Source organism: Conger conger, chromosome 6 (assembly GCF_963514075.1).
Source record: "Conger conger chromosome 6, fConCon1.1, whole genome shotgun sequence".
NCBI lineage: Eukaryota > Metazoa > Chordata > Actinopteri > Anguilliformes > Congridae > Conger > Conger conger.
Window position 1 is genome coordinate 22,131,530 of NC_083765.1, and position 17,468 is coordinate 22,148,997.

General features: G+C 43.3%; 1 protein-coding gene across 1 annotated transcript in view; it reads right to left on the reverse strand.

The window, feature by feature from the left end:
• The window catches only part of LOC133131326 (GDNF family receptor alpha-4-like), a 122,584-nt gene that overhangs the window by 2,596 nt on the left and 102,520 nt on the right, over positions 1-17,468 (reverse strand). Inside the window, exons 4-7 of the mRNA XM_061246631.1 lie at positions 11,563-11,911; positions 8,477-8,586; positions 6,891-7,025; positions 739-911 (exon numbers count right to left, since the gene is read on the reverse strand). Coding sequence (XP_061102615.1) covers positions 739-911; positions 6,891-7,025; positions 8,477-8,586; positions 11,563-11,911 — 767 coding nt within the window. The remainder of the gene's footprint in view (positions 1-738; positions 912-6,890; positions 7,026-8,476; positions 8,587-11,562; positions 11,912-17,468) is intronic.

The following is a 17,468-nucleotide window of genomic DNA, read 5'->3' on the forward strand; positions in this document are numbered from 1 at the left end:
ACATGTTCTCTGTGTAATAGCCTGACTGTGAAAAAGCATCTGAACAAAGAGGTCTACATCCGATCTTTGACATTGTGCAGGTGTCACTTTTTGAAATAATTGGGCATTAAGCTCTATATCATTCTCTTAATTCAAATACAGAAATGGCAGAGGAACAAGAACTACCAAGCGTGTAACTCAAAGTGCCAAAAACCCATAGCCAATCCAAATTACAAAGCCAAGACTAAATAAATAAAAAATAAAAAATAGTAAATAGTAAAAAATAGTAAATCTCTTCCTTCCTTCACCTTCACCAGCAGAGCTGAGACTTACGCTATTTGAGCTGAAAAGTATACTAACAAGCTAGACTAATGAACCAGACTACCTAGTTGAACATAATTATTTCATTTCACTTTTAACATCCCATTGCAGTAGCAATGTTAATGATTTATTAAATGCACTAGTGCTGTTAGCTGTAGTTAGCCACAGGTTTCTTGGCAATTAAATAAAAGTGCAAAACTGGGTTTTCTGTGCCATACCACAGCTTTCTGGTATTGTGAAAATCACAATAATTGTAATATACACGATGACTGCACTCATTTAAAGACTTGTAACTGACCGGTTTGTTCATCTCCTGTGGAAACTCGGCCACACTTTCCCCTTTCTGGGGGGTTGACCCTGGAGAGATTACAAAGTTTTTCTGGGTGTGTCTGCTCTTGCCGACTGGATCTATGATTGACAACATTCTGTGTATCTCACCTGTGTGGGTATGAGCTTGCTCAGGACACCGGTCTCCGTTTCCATGGCAGCAGCAGGGGGGGCGGTGGGGGTGCTCAGGTCCTGTAGCTCTGTCCCCCCTGAGCTGGGTGGTCCTGCTGGACTGGGGGTGGGGCTCGTGTCTGACCCGTTTCCAAAAGCAGCGATGGCGTTTTCTGTCAGGGAGGGGGGAGGTTAGAACTGTTCAGAGGCAGGGGACCTGAACGTACCGTCACCTCCACTGCTCACCGTGAGCGCTCTGGCACAGGCAGCGTGTGTAACGCTTTATTTTACAGCCCGTTCATTACCTAGTGTGGGCAGCTAGTGGCTAAGGTACATGACTGGGATCCGGAAGGTTTGCGGTTCAAAGCCCAGTGTAGCCACGATAAGATCCACACAGCAGTTGGGCCCTTGAGGAAGGCCCTTAACCCAAATTAATCCCTGCATGATACTCCATGAGACCTCTCAGCACAGGCAGACCCGGCTCCCCAAAGAAGAACGGCTGAGCTCACAGGCCCAACAAAGAGAGGAGACAGAGACACACTTTCTATCATACTGCACAAAGTATGAAATTTAATCCATCTCCCTGATGATGTGAAACTCCCCATCCTCCTAAGAGAGGAAGGGAGATGCGTGACCCTGGCAGCACAATTTATTTCTGCCTGCCATAGCCTGAGAGACAGCGAGTGACAGTGATGAAGTCAATGACAAATTTTACTCATTATTACTGTTGTTGTGTTTTTGTTGTTTATTTTGTTATTATTATTTCTGTTCAGTTATTTCCACTTATTTTATCTGAATCAATAGCTAAGTGTAAGTATAAGTAATTATTGTTTGTGTGTTACTTTTTATGTACGGTTAACCACGTGTGTTTCATATTTACTTTAGCAATATGAACTCATGTACACTCAGTGAGCACTTTATGAGGTATTTATTAAACTTTTTCATAGACTTATTGGTCTTCTGCTGCTGTCCACTTAGAGCTTTGATGCATTGTGAGAGTTGCTCTTCTGCATACCACTGTTGTGTAGTTATTTGCTTTACAGTCACCTTCCTATCAGCTTCGACAAGTCTGGCCCTTCTCCGCTCTCATTAACAATGCGTTTTTGCCCACAAACTCCAGAAACTGTTGTGCGTGAAAATCTCAGGAGATGAGCAGTTTCTGGGATACTCAAACCACCACCCTGTAGGCAATAAGCTATAGTTTCTGCTTGTCACATGTAGACATTAAGGTGTAGTTTTAGCTTGTCAGATGTAGACATTAAGGTATAGGTTTTGCTTGTTGGATGTTGACATTAAGCTGAAGCTCATCTTGTCTCCCTTTAAAATGTAAGCAGAGTTTTCAGAGAACGGGCAGTTTACAGGTCTGTTAAACCTGAAGCAATTCCGCTTTCCTTTCATGCGTTTCCGAGGGCTTGGCACTTCCTAGCTCTCGGGTGTGTATCAGCCCCATTAACTTCTACGGAAAATGAAATTAGCCCCAATTACAGAGGCATTCGAGAGCTACTGGAGTCTGTCTCTCTGTGGTGGGTCAGAGGAAGGAGCTGCAGTTTGGAGAAGCAAACTTTAAATGAGCTAGAAGAAGAAAAGACAGCGTTTCCCAATCAACAGCCTATCAGGGTGTGAGACATAATGAGAGGAGACTCAAGCCTTTCCCGTCTTCCTCTGCTTCTTACTTTTATTTATCACTTCTTTTAACAGCTTTTTTTTGTTGTTGTATGGGACCTGAGAGATGTAAAGCGGTAGGCTCATAGACCAATCAATAGGCTCGTAGGGCAATCAAGAGGAAAATAAACCAATCAGAGTTCAGGGTTTAAGTAAAGCCTTTGTTTTTCTCCCTTAAAGATCTACACTGCAAGTGCTGGTAGCTTGTCTGAGAAATGGCTGTTGAAACCAGCTGTTTCAAAACATAGCTTGGGCTGGTCAAACCATGTCAAGCTGTGGGCCGGTCTGAACTGGTCAAGTTAAACCATGTTGAGCTGGGAGCTGGTATGAACAGGTGAACCAGCTACCAGCCATTTCAAAACCTAGCTGGAGCTGTTTTTTTCAGCAGGGGCGTTTGTAGTTTTAGTTCCTCCCATACACAATCTGAAGCCCATTGGCTCTGATATCAGTGATTTTGTGCAGAGACTAAAGGGAACATTATGGGACGATGAAGATCCCAGCCTTGATTTCAGAAAGGGACACACATTCATCTGGGAGGGACACAGACGTTCAGCTGGGAGAAAGGGCAAATTGAACAAAAAGCAAAATGACTAAGAAAAGCATGACACAGTAAGGGGAAAGGAAAACTCCAGGGTGGTTGTGCTGCTTGGGTAGGATAGGATATACCAAAGGTTATATTCAGGATGACACCAGTCATTGCCAAACAACACTGCATGACTTCCCAAATTTGGTTTCCTCTACAGAGACCTAGCCAGCACCTCCCTCTCTCCTCTGCAGAGATCTAGCCAGCATCTCTTCCCAAATCTGGTCTCCTCTGCAGAGATCTAGCCAGCACCTCTTATGAATGATAATGAGCTGGCAGGCCTGCAAAGCATCTCCATTCAGGAATAACTGGCAGTTTCACAGACTCTCCACATATCAGATTCCACCCCAATGATCGAAACGTCTGATGAACCTTCTTTCGCACCTGCCTTCACTGGAACTCCAAGATCAGCAACCCGTGGACTGAACTTGCAATCTATACTATGCACAGCCTGGCAAAATAAATAAATACTATTTATGTTGGTAAAATGGAATGACGCGTCAAGGACCAGTTCACCTCATATGATGCAAATCCTTACTAACTGACTAACTGACTAACGAAAAACTTCTTGTGTTGGTAAAACAGAATGATAATCTGAGATGGAGTGCATCACACTGTCCCAAATGAAACATTTCACACACAAGTGAAATTACTCCTGGCTGGAGTTTCTGTTTTAATTACACTGTAGACTCATTGTGCCATAACACAAAAGCATAAGAGAGGAACCATTAACTATGTCTTGCAGAAAAGAAAATGCCACCGCTGGTGACAGAAGACAGAATGTGTGATGCATCACGCATAAAACTAAAATGGCAGCTCCACTGTGCTGGATGGCAGCTCGGATTACAGCCGAATAAAAGCTCTATTCATCCCAGTGTAGATACGTCTGTGGGAGACCGGTAAAAGCACATTCCCCTCTCATAGTAATTACCCTCCAAATCGTTTCTTTAGTTATGTTTCTTGACAGCCATTTTATCACTAGAATGTATTTGAAATTTACCTCACTTATATTGTCAAAGCAAGGAATTGTCAAAGCCAAGTTAGGAAGTAGAAGCCCCTTTATTAAGTATTTATATTAAATATTTGTATATACTGTATTTCAGTCAGACAATTCACTATGAATTAAAGGTACAATAAGTCATTTTAAACTTCTAACGGTCAAGTAAGGAATTGCAGTAACAAACGCCATCAAACCACAACACTGTTAATCCCTCCCCCTTTTCTGTGAATGCGCTGACGTTTATATATCTCCTCCCATTAGACATAAGCATCATGTGAGGGGGCGGTACATCTCGAGTTGTCTCCCGGAACTAGTTCTGCAGGCTTCGCATGATTTAAGTGCAAACATTATTATAAGTACAGGACAAAGTGAATCCTGTGTAAAGTGTATAGTTGTAATGTGCTGCCAAGGGTTTTGCGAATAAATTCAGTGACTTGAGATACAGTTTCTGAATACCGCTTATATTACCAGCCTGGTCAATTTAATGGTGTCCATGCTGAACAAAGGGCTTCCCTTCGGTGTCAGTTTCTTTTGTTTATGAATCTATTCCAGGGAAATGAATCAACTCTTTGAGGCTTTGAAGCTCTTAGTACTGTTTTCTAAAAAGACACCTTAAAGGGTTAATGCCATAGTTTCTGGGTGCCGACAGTTCAGGTAAGTCACCCAGGTAGTACAGCACTTTCAGTGTAATGCACCTGGACATCCTGAAAGTTTCTACTGTATGTAAATGTGACCCGTCACTGCTTTCATGACTGTTGAAGGTGTGAATCACGCAAAGCTCATAGGACCAAATTTACAAAGGCTTTTGCACGGATCGTACACATATGACACATTCTGCCCAGGAAACATGCGCCATATCATGTATCAAACTGACGCACTGGGCTAGAACTGCAGTATGCAGTGGAGATATTCTAAGTGTGGCTAATTATATATCATGAATTTACTAAAGTTAACACAATTAACAGGGGTCGAATTGTGTGTGAAATTTCTCCGCCTCTATAGAGCAGCTGTAAAGTGAGGTGCAAGACAGAAACGCAGATCTTGGATCCGGAGATGCAGTGAAATCTTCTTTGCAACAAGAATCACACTATTTCAACCCCCAGAGCAAGAAATCATCAAACAGATTATTAATAGTAAATATTAATTAATGACGGTGACACGGATGGTGCAGTGGGTAGCACTGCCGCCTCACAGCAAGGAGGTCCTGGGTTTGAATCCCCGTCGGCCGGGGCCTCTCTGTGCAGAGTTTGCATGTTCTCCCCGTGTCTGCGTGCGTTTCCTCCGGGTACTCCGGTTTCCTCCCACAGTCCAAAGACATGCAGGTTAGGCTGACTGGAGAGTCTAAATTGCCATGAGTGTGTGAGTGAATGGTGTGTGTGCCCTGCGATGAACTGGCGACCTGTCCAGGGTGTATTCCTGCCTTTCGCCCAATGTATGCTGGGATAGGCTCCAGCGACCCTGTTCAGGATAAGCGGGTTAGGATAATGGATGGATGGATGGATTAATTAATGATTGCAGCCAATCAATAATTAAGGCTGGGTAAAGTATTTACAAAATGATTGATTCAATTCACCAAAATCTTATGTGAAGCAGTGGGAAGTGACTGAAATAACATAATCAACCATAGTGACAATAACTGAAATGTAAAAAATCAGTGTTGCCGCTCGTAAGAAAATATGAGCAGGCTAAATGCAACGATATGCTGCTTTTAATCACTTTTGTCCATTGCAGAAAGAGTGTGTGTTTGTTATCCTCCAAAACAATTGCGTTCCCATTCTATCTCGGAAATAGTGAAGCTCATTGCAATGTTTATCCTATGTGGCAACCGATACATGGGTATCACCAAAAGCAGTGAAGATATTCAATCCACTAAACATCTGTTTTAATTCTGCTGTTTAAAGGTACAATAGGTAAAATTTTTGTGTTAAAACATTGTTACAAGACCATTGTAAAATCCTTCCTGTCATTGAAAAGGGCTCACTGACATGTTGACTCACCCTCTGTCTGTGTTTATAGTCCTTAAATTTGGGTTTCAAAAGTTGACGGAACAAAACATTGTACAGCTGTACAATAAATCATGGTTATTGTTTGAAAATTGGTTCTAATTGCCACAGCCAACGGCGTGGGGGCTCATTCTGATTGTTTGCGTGGAGCTTCCCATATTGCACTCCAGACAAGCCATCACTGAAACTCTGTATACTATTGCTTGTTATTCAAGCGAAGACTACATATCTAGTTATAAAATAATACCGATAATGCTATCGGTAGCAACAAGCAAATTAGCCATAGTTAGCTTGAAGCAATAGTACACAGAGTTTCAGTGATTGCTTGTGTGGAGTGCAATTTGGGCAGCTACATGTTCCTTTTATCTATGTGTTCAATCATGCGTGTTTAGTAAACCTTTATTTCTCTCAAACTGTAAGTTGTAGTTGCATCGTTTGTAGTACGACTATCATATCGTAGTTATATAGCCAGCTAGTTACAGAGCCAAATAAGTTGCTTGCTCATAATATAGTTGGTTAGCTAAAGGGAAAACTTAAAAAAGACGAAAAATATAAATAGTGTTGTGTAGCACACTAAAGTCATTTTCTTACTAGAACACTACCAAAAGACGGCAGGCTTTATATTCATAGACTGTGGGAAGGATAAACAGTGTTGTGGTTTGATGGTGTTGCTGCAATTCCTGTCTTGACCATTAGGAGTCAGAAATTACCTATTGTATCTTTAAGATCTGTCTCGCAAAATACGGTTTGAAGGCAGTCCCATTGCCTTTGTAAATAAGACGTTAATTTCAGTCAGACTGCTACCGCACCAACACACTCTCCTCAGGCTGCATTTTGCGCTGCGAGCTTCATATACATAAATCTGGCCCTTAATACTTTCATGACCTTCAAAGAGGTGACTCACTCAGGCAGATGTTATCGGTGAAATAGGCCAGGAATTCGCCACATTGTTCCTTCTGGTTCCCGCTGGCTGAACAGCTGCACCAGGGTGCCACATTGGAGGTGGAATTGTCCAGGTAGTTCGGAGTGATTGTACTTCCTGTGGAGAGAAGAGGTGCGGTTTACATGCAGATATTCACACCTGACCAAAGAGCTCAAAAGGGGGTCCATCTCTCTGCAAAATTGGGTGGACAATGGTGGACAATCTAGTGCCGGTTCAGACCCAACTGGACCCCCAAAACAGTGGTGGCTTTTTATATAAACAAGAAAATATGACTCAAACTTGGCTTATAAAAAAACCTCTAATAAAAGGCACACTGTTACAAAAAAATACAAAGGCAGAGGGGAAAACTAGAAAAAGATTCCCTTGCAAAAGCTGTATTAAAAAAACAGAAGAAATGGGTATTATCCAAAAGCGTACACTGTGTACTGTTTGCACGCTGCAGACTTGTACAGCAGAAGTCCTCTTCAGCACGATCCGGGATCACAGAGTTGTGTTCGCTGCCTGAAACTTTCAGAAGTATGAATCTCCAGGAGACTCGGGGTCACTTCCAGGGCGTCTGAGACTAAGTCACTTTCCAAACACATCACCGCGAAGGCCCTCGGAGTCCTTGTGACAAGAAGAACCAGGCAAACTTCTGAAGCGAAATACAAACGCAGCTCACTCCCAGGCCGGGGCTGTTCTCCGCACCGCGTTTTATTTCTTTGTAGAATTTATCGTGGAGCGCGAGTGCATCTCGGGGCATTGTTTGGGAGGCCGAGGGTGAGGGAAAAAAAGAAGCCTCAATCAATGGCCTTTTTTCAGCAGAAGAAGCGCGTAATGCTGCACTTTAGCGTTTGTACCAGCAGGAGTACATCTTCCCCGAACCGGCACTCGCCACATCGATTTCTTTTGTCTGCGAACACAACAAGGTCCTTAACGATGGCCGTCTCACGAGCTCCCTACGGATAACGGCGCACACTTTTATCTGCGAGGACGGCCCGTCAATCCTTCTCTTTTTTTCTCCTCCACTCCCGCTTTCTGTGTTTCTCTCCATCACTTTGTCTTCTTCCAACACTTTGTGGTGAAAGTGGCCATTTTGAAATCCCTGCTGCTCTCTGTTTCAGATTTGATGGAGAGGCACTTTTTCTCCCCACCCCCCCCCTTTCCCAGGACTGGACCCTGCCTGTGCGTGTGGTGAGCAGCTCCACTGACGCTAACCCTAACCCCAGGACCGCGCCCTGCGTGTGCATGTGGTGAGCAGCTCCACTGACCCTAACCCTAACCCTAACCCTAACCCCAGGCTTGAACTCAGGACCGGGCCCGGCCTGGTCAGATAGCGCAGCGGCACCGGAGGGTATAATTCACACTCACACACAGCATTCTCACCTCCACCCTCTGCTCTGCCTGAATCAGCATGATTAACAACAACCACACAATCTCACACCCCTTTCCCACCCCCTTCATTCTCTCTGTCCTCTTCCTTCACTCCCTATCTCTCTCCCTCTCTCTCTCTCCCTCCCTCCTTCCCTCTCCCTTCCTCTCCCACCCTCTTCCTCCCCCCCCCTCACCGATCATGCCGGTATAGGCCAGTAGGCAGGCTCCGTAGTTCTCCTGTTTGCAGCCGTTGGCGGAGTTGGCGGACGGCTGGCAGTCGTAGTGGAACTGGGCCCATCGAGACCTGAGAACACACAAACACACCATGAACACGCCATGGACATGCCATGGACATGCCATGAACATGTTATGAACACGCTAAAACAAACACACCCTGAACAGGCCATCACAAACATGCCTTGAACACACCATGGACATGCAAAATTTAACTTAGCGGACCACATGCAATCCAATTAATGGTATCTGAGTGATTGTAGAGTGGATTTATAGGATTTCTAGTCTAACCCATGTTGTGTTTTCCTTTGGTTTTTCATTCAGGTTTTTTCAAGGTATTTTTCTGGTTTTGTGTTTGTCCTTCTGTTACACTTTCTCTTTACATTGCATTGTCTGTAATCTTCAGGCTTCTGGAATGGACTGGTTATGTTTTGAAGAACGTCTACAGAGACTGTTCACACAGAAAATGGCCTCATGTGGATCAGTAGATTATTATTATTATTATTGGCATTTGGCAGATGCTCTTATCCAAAGCGATGTACAGTTGATTAGACTGGAGCAATGCAGGGTTAAGGCCCTTGCTCAACGGTCCAACGGCTGTGCGGATCTTATTGTGGCTACACTGGGATTAGAACCACCGACCTTGCGTGTCCCAGTCATTTAACTTAACCACTACGCTACAGGCCACCCAGACACCTGGTAAAATGCTTGAGAAAACTAAGGTGGCCTTGTTGCGCCATTGGTTTCCAAGGTTTCCGACAGCCATTTGTAGCCATTTGTAGCAAGGAACTTCACTTGTAGTTGTTTGAAGCTATTTGAACATGAATAAGTGTTTTCTTTATTGAAGCTATTTTGTGGAGCACTGCAAAAATCTATGCAAATTAAATTTTAATGATGAACAATTATCTATTTATCACATTTTTATTGCCTTGTTTAACAGATATGCAGCAAGGGCCTTTCTCAGAACTCACCAGGATTAATTATTTAAAGACACCATACAATTATATTTTCACTGTTCATAAAACCAAATGATAAAACACATTTTATTTTTAAAATAATGTTGCTCAAAGAAATATCTCTGACAGAAACATATTACTGGAGACATTATGTTTTCAATAAACAGGCAGATCTGAATGATTCAGTTAGGGGGGAAAATCAAATAAAATCTCCAAATACAATCTTTTAACCTCTCATACAGCTTATCACTAATTTATACACTGATAAGACCCATTGCCCACTGCAATATGGCCAGGCTCACAGAAAAGAATATCCTGTTCCCTTAAACATTCCCGCTATCGCTAAGGGCTTTTCCTGTTCACTTTCTATGGAATTAAGGGATTTGTTGTTCGGAGCATTCTGCAGAACGCAACTATTTTAAAAACATTGTTTCTGGGAAGAGGCGTACACATCCTCCACCGCATTCTCTTGTCCTCAGACGTGACTTATTTCCAAAGAGGGAAAAGCGTGTTTGAGAAACTGAGACTGCAGACCCCGACTTTATAAAGATGGCTTTGGAAGGTGTGGAGTGTGTGATGGACAGTCACACAGATTTCTGTCTTTATCTCTATCCTAGCCTTTGTGTTGTGGTGAAAGTCCTTTATAACCCCAAATCCTGCTTCTGGAGAGTGTGTTTTTTACTGAGTTAAAGCGGCTGATTACATGGTTAACTCGCTTCACCTTTATTTTTTTGAGTCTGAATTGGTTGCGATTCAAAACTGAAACCAAATCTGTGAGGTTGGAACAGGGTTAGAAACCCCGGTCCAGTAGGATTGTTTTTATACACCCTCAAAGTCCCCCCTCAATCACCACCTCCACCTCAGGCTCTGACCACCACCCCCCACCTCCTAAAGGGTGGGGGGATTACAAAATGGTGGACTTTAAGGGTGTAAAAAAATGACATCCGAGTCCATAAATCAAAATACTGCAAGGCCCTGAACTGAAAAGCTAAGCAATTACCGTAATGCTGAGCTGTGCCCTGGAGGCTGGCTCTCTCAAACTCCACTGAGACACTGTAAACACCAGCCTGCTCAAATGGAGGCTTTTTTTGATGGGTTTAGACCGCGCTAAAAAGGCATTTTTCCCCGCTTTACCTCCGGGTGACCCTGTCAATTTTACTTTTGTGAATGAAAATGATCAGCGCACAGGACATGTGTTACAGAGAAGGCTTATCTTTCACCAGATAAAGGTCAGTGTCAGTGAATATAAAACTATTATAAAGTGAGGAGACATTTTCATTTTTATGCTCCTGTACTGTGGAAAGCCCTAGCCCAGCAGACCAAAGAGGCACAATCCATTTCAGTATTTTACAAAGCAAAACACACCTTTTTATGAATGCTTTTAAACTACTCTTCTCTTCATAACCGTAATTCAGTTGCTAAGTATAGGTGTTCTCCCTATCAGTGTGCAAGCAATTACAGTATAACTTCTGTCCTGCAAAGAACTGACTACATGCATGCTATTGTGGTGACGACTGAACAGCATTTTGGCTAATGACATTACATTCATATCTATGTATATAGTTTGTTAGTCTTGCAGAAAACAACCCAGCATTCGTAACAAAACTGTGGCATTTTTAATATGCAATTCCTACATCTAAATAGAGGACTTCCTTTGGAGGACTTCCAAGGAATCTCTCGTCAGAGTGAATATTTCTGAGGAAGACAGTGAAAACACTTTTGACTCCACAAAAGGGCATTTTCAGTGACATGACCCCATTTTGTAGAGCATCTAAATATATTCTGAAAATATTTTATTACTATTCAGTAAGCTTATAAATAAGAACCCAGCCTGCTTTTGATAATAAATAATAATGTGAAATTGTGGAACACAGACACAGACACAGACACAGACACAGAAGCAGACACAGACACAGACACAGACACAGACACAGACGCAGATGCAGACGCAGACGCAGACACAGACGCAGACACAGACGCAGACGCAGACGCAGACACAGACTCAGACTCAGACACAGACACAGACACAGACTCAGACACAGACACAGACTCAGACTCAGACGAAGACGAAGACAGCGACACAGACGCACCTGCAGACGTAGTCGGCCTTGCAGACACGCAGCTGGGCCAGGCAGTTTGGCCGGTCGCGGTCGTCGTAGGAGCAGCCGGGGACGATGGTCTGCCTGCGTCTCTCTGCGCAGGCCGTGTCAGAGCAGGGGCAGAACAGCAGCGCGTGCGTGTAGTCCGGAGGGACGCGGTCAAAGAACTTCCTCAGCGCCTTGCTGCACCGCGGCCGGTTGCACACGGCGGTTTTGGCGGTGGAGGGTTTGATGCAGGCCGAGACGTACTCCGTCCGCAGCTTCTGACACGTCTCGTCAACGTTGCAGGCCTTCGCCGCGTCAAGGCAACGGTTCACCGTCGTCATGCCGGCCTCGGATCCTGGGAGGGGGGAGGGGAAAAATTCTAAATGGCACACTTCTCTCCATGCAATTAGATGGTTTTTATTTAAAAATCTCCATGGGGTTTAAAAAAGTGTAAAAAACACAAATCCAGTCAACATATTGTTTTATCACAATAGGTGGAACCCTAAAATAACCCACCGGAACAGTAATTGTCCAATAATGACAAATATTTTTTTTTACCGATGGACTGTTAATGAGTTAATCAGCACCTTTTTTGGGTGGGCCTTCTTACTACTTTTTCAGTGGGAAGGAAAGGAACACAGATTCCCATGTGAAAAAAAGTATACTGAAGTTAACATGAAGTATACTATTCTGTGCTTAAGAATACCTGGTGTTTTAGTATGAGAAAATCTTTGACATGTTTCAGCAGTATGCCTTAATCAGGGTGCAGTAATGTAACCCAGTGGCTAAGGTACATGACTGAGACCTGGAAGCTTAATGGTCAAGCCCCAGTGTTGCTGCTATAAGATCTGCACAGCTGTTGGGTCCTTGAGTAAGGCCATTAACCCCACATTGCTCCCTGGGGGCTGCACTGTGGCTGCCCACTACTCCTAGGTAACTAGGATGGGTTAAATGCAGAGGACAAATTGCCAATTTGTAAGAAGTATTAAAAAAAGGCTTAAAACAACCCACCTGTAACTAATTTCACAATTATCCAATAATTACATTTATACTTTTTTTTTTTCTACAAATGAACCGTTAATCAGTTAATCAGCACCTTTTTTAACTACTTTTTCAATGGGGGAAAAGTGACAGAGATTCCCATGTGAAAATTCTTTTTTGTTTGATTGTGATCTGAAGTATACTCATTTATGCTTTAGAATAATTGAAGAATAATTAATGTTTACAGGATATCAAGTATGCTTGGTGCACTGTCTTTTCACACAAGATAATTTGGCATTTTGATCGGAACAGGTGGGAAACCTGAGGTGTAAGATTCTGGAGGTGTGATGTTGTTCACTTGTGCTATTTATTTATTTAGTCAGGGACATAGAAAAAACATTGTCGAAATAGTAAAAGCAAGCATCAGATGCATTTCATTAAATATTTATATTTAAGACTGATTTCCACCACCTGTGAAATAAATACATTTCCTCAGCTATCCATAACTATCATTTTCCAACTGAAATTAAATGTCTTACTTATAATATTCAGTTGAAATCAGCAGTAGTGTTATGCAGTAAATAGAACAGAGATTATGATTGATGTTGACAGATCTGATATATTGACAGATATATTTTTTTAATTTAGAGATGAATTGTGATAAACAAGATAATTATTTCATATTAGTTGGTAGCTAATTCCAGTGTCGGGAGGCTTTAATCTAAAATGCTGACTAATTGACCAAATTGACTGTCGGGTTTGTAATGATTTTGGACGCAGTGTAGTGTCCTCTAGAGCTTGAAGAGGCCGCTCTTGAGAAGTGTGCTCACCCTTTCTGAATTCATCATGAGTCTCACAGGCTGTGAATAATTTCAAAAGCAACACAGATATCAGATAAAACCCAAACTCAGAAAGAAAAGTTGAGTTTTTTGCAATGGTGGTATTCAGCAAAATTCTGAAGTGTAACAAGGTTTCTCTCGCTTGATGCAAACTAGTTCTGCAGTATGGCAGAGGAGAAAAAACCATAGCCTGTGAATATAATCCATTATTGCCTCATTTGAAGGTTCGCAAGTTACATTTGACTGCATTTATTTAATAATAGATTTGAGTCCAGAACAATACCATTGTATTGTAGTTCAGTAGAGACACAATCACTATAGATGATGCCTGATTAATAACAGCATGAGGAAATTACGGTTCCCCAAAAAGTCAATCCATCTGCACACGCCCCCCTGGTGGTGGGAGAATGCCATGACATGGAGGATACTGAAGGAGGTGGCTACAGGAGGTGGGTTTATCAGCTGTGAAGTGAGAAAACGGAGGCTCACAAAAATGATAGGTATGGAAGAATAAACCTTTAAGACTGGGATTATCAATTCACAGCCCTCGAGGGGTGAGAACGGCTGGTTTTCCACCCTCCCATTACCCAGGTGTGAAGACAGTGTAGCGAATCAGTTGCAGTAGTTGTTCAGTTTTCCACAAGGAAACATTCATTATTGCCCATTACTGGGACAGAAATGTCCGAGAAGCAAATGGAAACACACTGGGAATATACAGGGAACACTAATAAAGGAAAAGGCAAAATTCCACTGTTCACTCCTCTGGCCTGTGTAACATTCCAGAAAAGACGTACTACATCCTGACTACCCACAGCCCCCCTACCCCCCTCCCCCATTGCAGGTTGCAAAATGTGTTCATCTCCACGGCATTATTTCCAATCCCCCTCTATGTGGGCTTTTACCCATCGACCGGTCCGGCGTGATCGATACTCCAATCATGTACAGCCGTGTTATAAAAGCAGCTGTGCTTCCTCACTCGGTAAACTCTGGCCTGAGAGGGCATTTCTGTGCGCTGAAATATGACTCTGCTCGCACGGGTCAGGCTGAAACAGGGCACAAGGGCATGAGATGGGTGCTCATAGATGAAAAAACTAGTTTTGTGCTGAAAAACCCACAGTGATCGATAATAACCAGAACAGTCAGAGCCCTAGCACACATTCATAGTTAGTGTTGAGATATGGCTGTTGGGGCAATATGACCCCCCCACCTCCCTATCACAATAATGACAACAACTCCAACCTTCACATCAGCATTGTTTTCAGGTTCAGAACAGCTATACTGTACATTATATACTAGTGAACTAGTACTCTGTATCACAATAGGTTCAGTTTGAGTTGTGGTGCACAGCTACAAGCATTATGATACTAAGACACACTTCATACATATGCTTATGTTCAGCTCTGAGACACACAATAACTGCTATGCACAACTGTCAGCTTTGTAGCTTTTACCCCAGTTCAGCCCAGGTCTTTTCTCAGGATGAAAATCAATGCTGCCAGGGCAGTGATGGGGACACAGTGCTGTGAGATACTGAATTAATCAATAGGCAGGTTCTCTGGTGTCCTCGTTCATCTCCCTATCTGATGGCCAGGTTACCATCTAAAAATATTTATGTCCTCTTATTTATCATATCCAAAACAATAGTCAGTAAGATTATATTGTACATTCTCAGTGAAACAATTCATTTTCAGGGTATGACCCAGGTTTTAATATTTGAGAGATTTTAGGTGTTTGTAAAACATCATAACACAATTCAGAACTACACTGGACATGATGCAAACTAATAATAATCTGTTATTTTGCTTGTTGATTAGACTAAGCAAGGGCCAATCCCCCCTGGAGCAATGTGGGGTTAAGAGCTACACCAGGCCTTGAACCAGCAACCTTTCAGGTCCAAGTCACGTGCCTTAGCCACTAGGCTACTAGACTGCACAGGTACTGATACAATGAGTAGCTTCGACTGCAAATATATATGTGGGGCGACATGGCTCATGCAGTCAGAGCAGTCGTCTGGCAGTCGGAGGGTTGCTGGTTCGATCCCCCGCCCGGGCTGTGTCGAAGTGTCCCTGAGCAAGACACCTAACCCCCAAATGCTCCTGACGAGCTGGTCGGGCCTTGCATGCCAGCCAATCACTGTCGGTGTGTGAGTGTATGTATGAATGGGTGAATGAGAAGCATCAATTGTACAGCGCTTTGGATAAAGGCGCTATATAAATGCCAACCATTTACCATTTATATAGAGAAAATGCATAGATAGAATAGAAATATCTAAAGAAGAGGGATGTGATGGAGGTGGAAACTAAACACAAAAAAACTTGTGAGCCAGTGACTGTTCTACACCCTGCAATGCAAACAGTACTACAGGAGAGCCAGTGACTATTTTACACCCTGCAGGGCACACGGTACTACAGGAGAGCCATTGACTATTTTACACCCTACAGGCCATGCACAGAAGGAGAGGTGTGTCTCTAACTGACAATTTTAGCGGTAGCCAGGTTGCTTGAATTAACTCATGCCTGAAATAATCAGGTCACAATTATTGTCGGCTTCTTGATTGCCCTTGATTTGCTTATTCATATGTACTACCTTTGGCAACTGCATCATACATATTTCTATGGAAAAATGCATTCTTACCTTTCCTCTCTGAGATCCTTGAAAAGTGTTACATAAATTACATTATTTTTTCATGAACATTATTCCTGCCCGCCTCACAGCAAGGAGGTCCTGGGTTCGAATCCCCGTCGGCCGGGGCCTCTCTGTGCGGAGTTTGCATGTTCTCCCCGTGTCTGCGTGGGTTTCCTCCGGGTACTCCGGTTTCCTCCCACAGTCCAAAGACATGCAGGTTAGGCTGATTGGAGAGTCTAAATTGCCCATAGGTATGAGTGTGTGAGTGAATGGTGTGTGTGCCCTGCGATGGACTGGCGACCTGTCCAGGGTGTATTCCTGCCTTTCGCCCAATGTGTGCTGGGATAGGCTCCAGCCCCCTGCGACCCTGTTCAGGATAAGCGGGTTCAGATAATGGATGGATGGATGGATGGATGGATGGATTATTCCTGCCTCTGAATCTGGATTTAAAAACATTGCATGAGCAGTTGTCTGAGGCTTATCTTGTGTGACTCAACAATAACCATGGCTCATGTTTTTGTTGCACTTACCATTGTCTGACCTGGGAAATGAAAGGACTACACCTCACCTTTGACCTCTGTGCTGTTGCCATAGCAACCTACTATGAAATAATGAGACGTAAACCTAGTCTCTACAGAGCTAGACAATAAAGTAAAGTGGACTCACAAAAGTGGACCATTAAATACAATGAGAAAGTCACATTTTAAAAACCACATCTTGCCTCAGAAGGTTTGTGTGTGACATGCAAGCCAAGCATAACACATGAGCTTGTGCAAATCTATCTAAATTTCAGCCTAGTTAGATCCAATTTAGGTGGAACGCTGGGCTGAAAAGAAGTGAGAGTACAACATCATTTATTTGTCGGCGGTATGTATTCTTTTGTCACAGAGTCAATGCAGCAAATGTCAGCAGTCTCATTCGCTCGCCGCAGCAAAACATGATTTCTGAAAAAGTCAAGGATGAATGGCTCCATCACCACAGAAGATGAATGCAGCCATTTCTCTGGCCTTGTAGCTCTGGAGAAGCCATGACAGAGCAGAGCCGGTGTCTGTGGGAAGAATGGGCCCCCCTGAACGCCAGCCTCAGGTGGAAAGGCTGCTTTCTTCTCCCTGACCATCTGCGTTATCAGTGTTAACCAAATAAACCGAGTGTCAACCTCTGGGCAACCGTATGCAAACTCAGCTCCAGGTCCACAGTGAACTCTTATGCAGTGGAAGCCACGTGCTGTTTAAGAGAGCTAACATTTATCTCACAGATTAGAGTCTCAGGAACAGCTCTGTCGATAGGTGGGATTATGCCTCCTGGAAAAGACCAACCCCTGAGGAGGACCCAGGGGAAGGGGCTCAGGAATGAGAAATCAACCCATCAACCCCCTGAATATGGTGGAGAATAATAAACTAGGAAGAAATCGGATATTTATATTTTCATGAACTCATGATAAGTATATAATCATTAGAGTATTAAAAG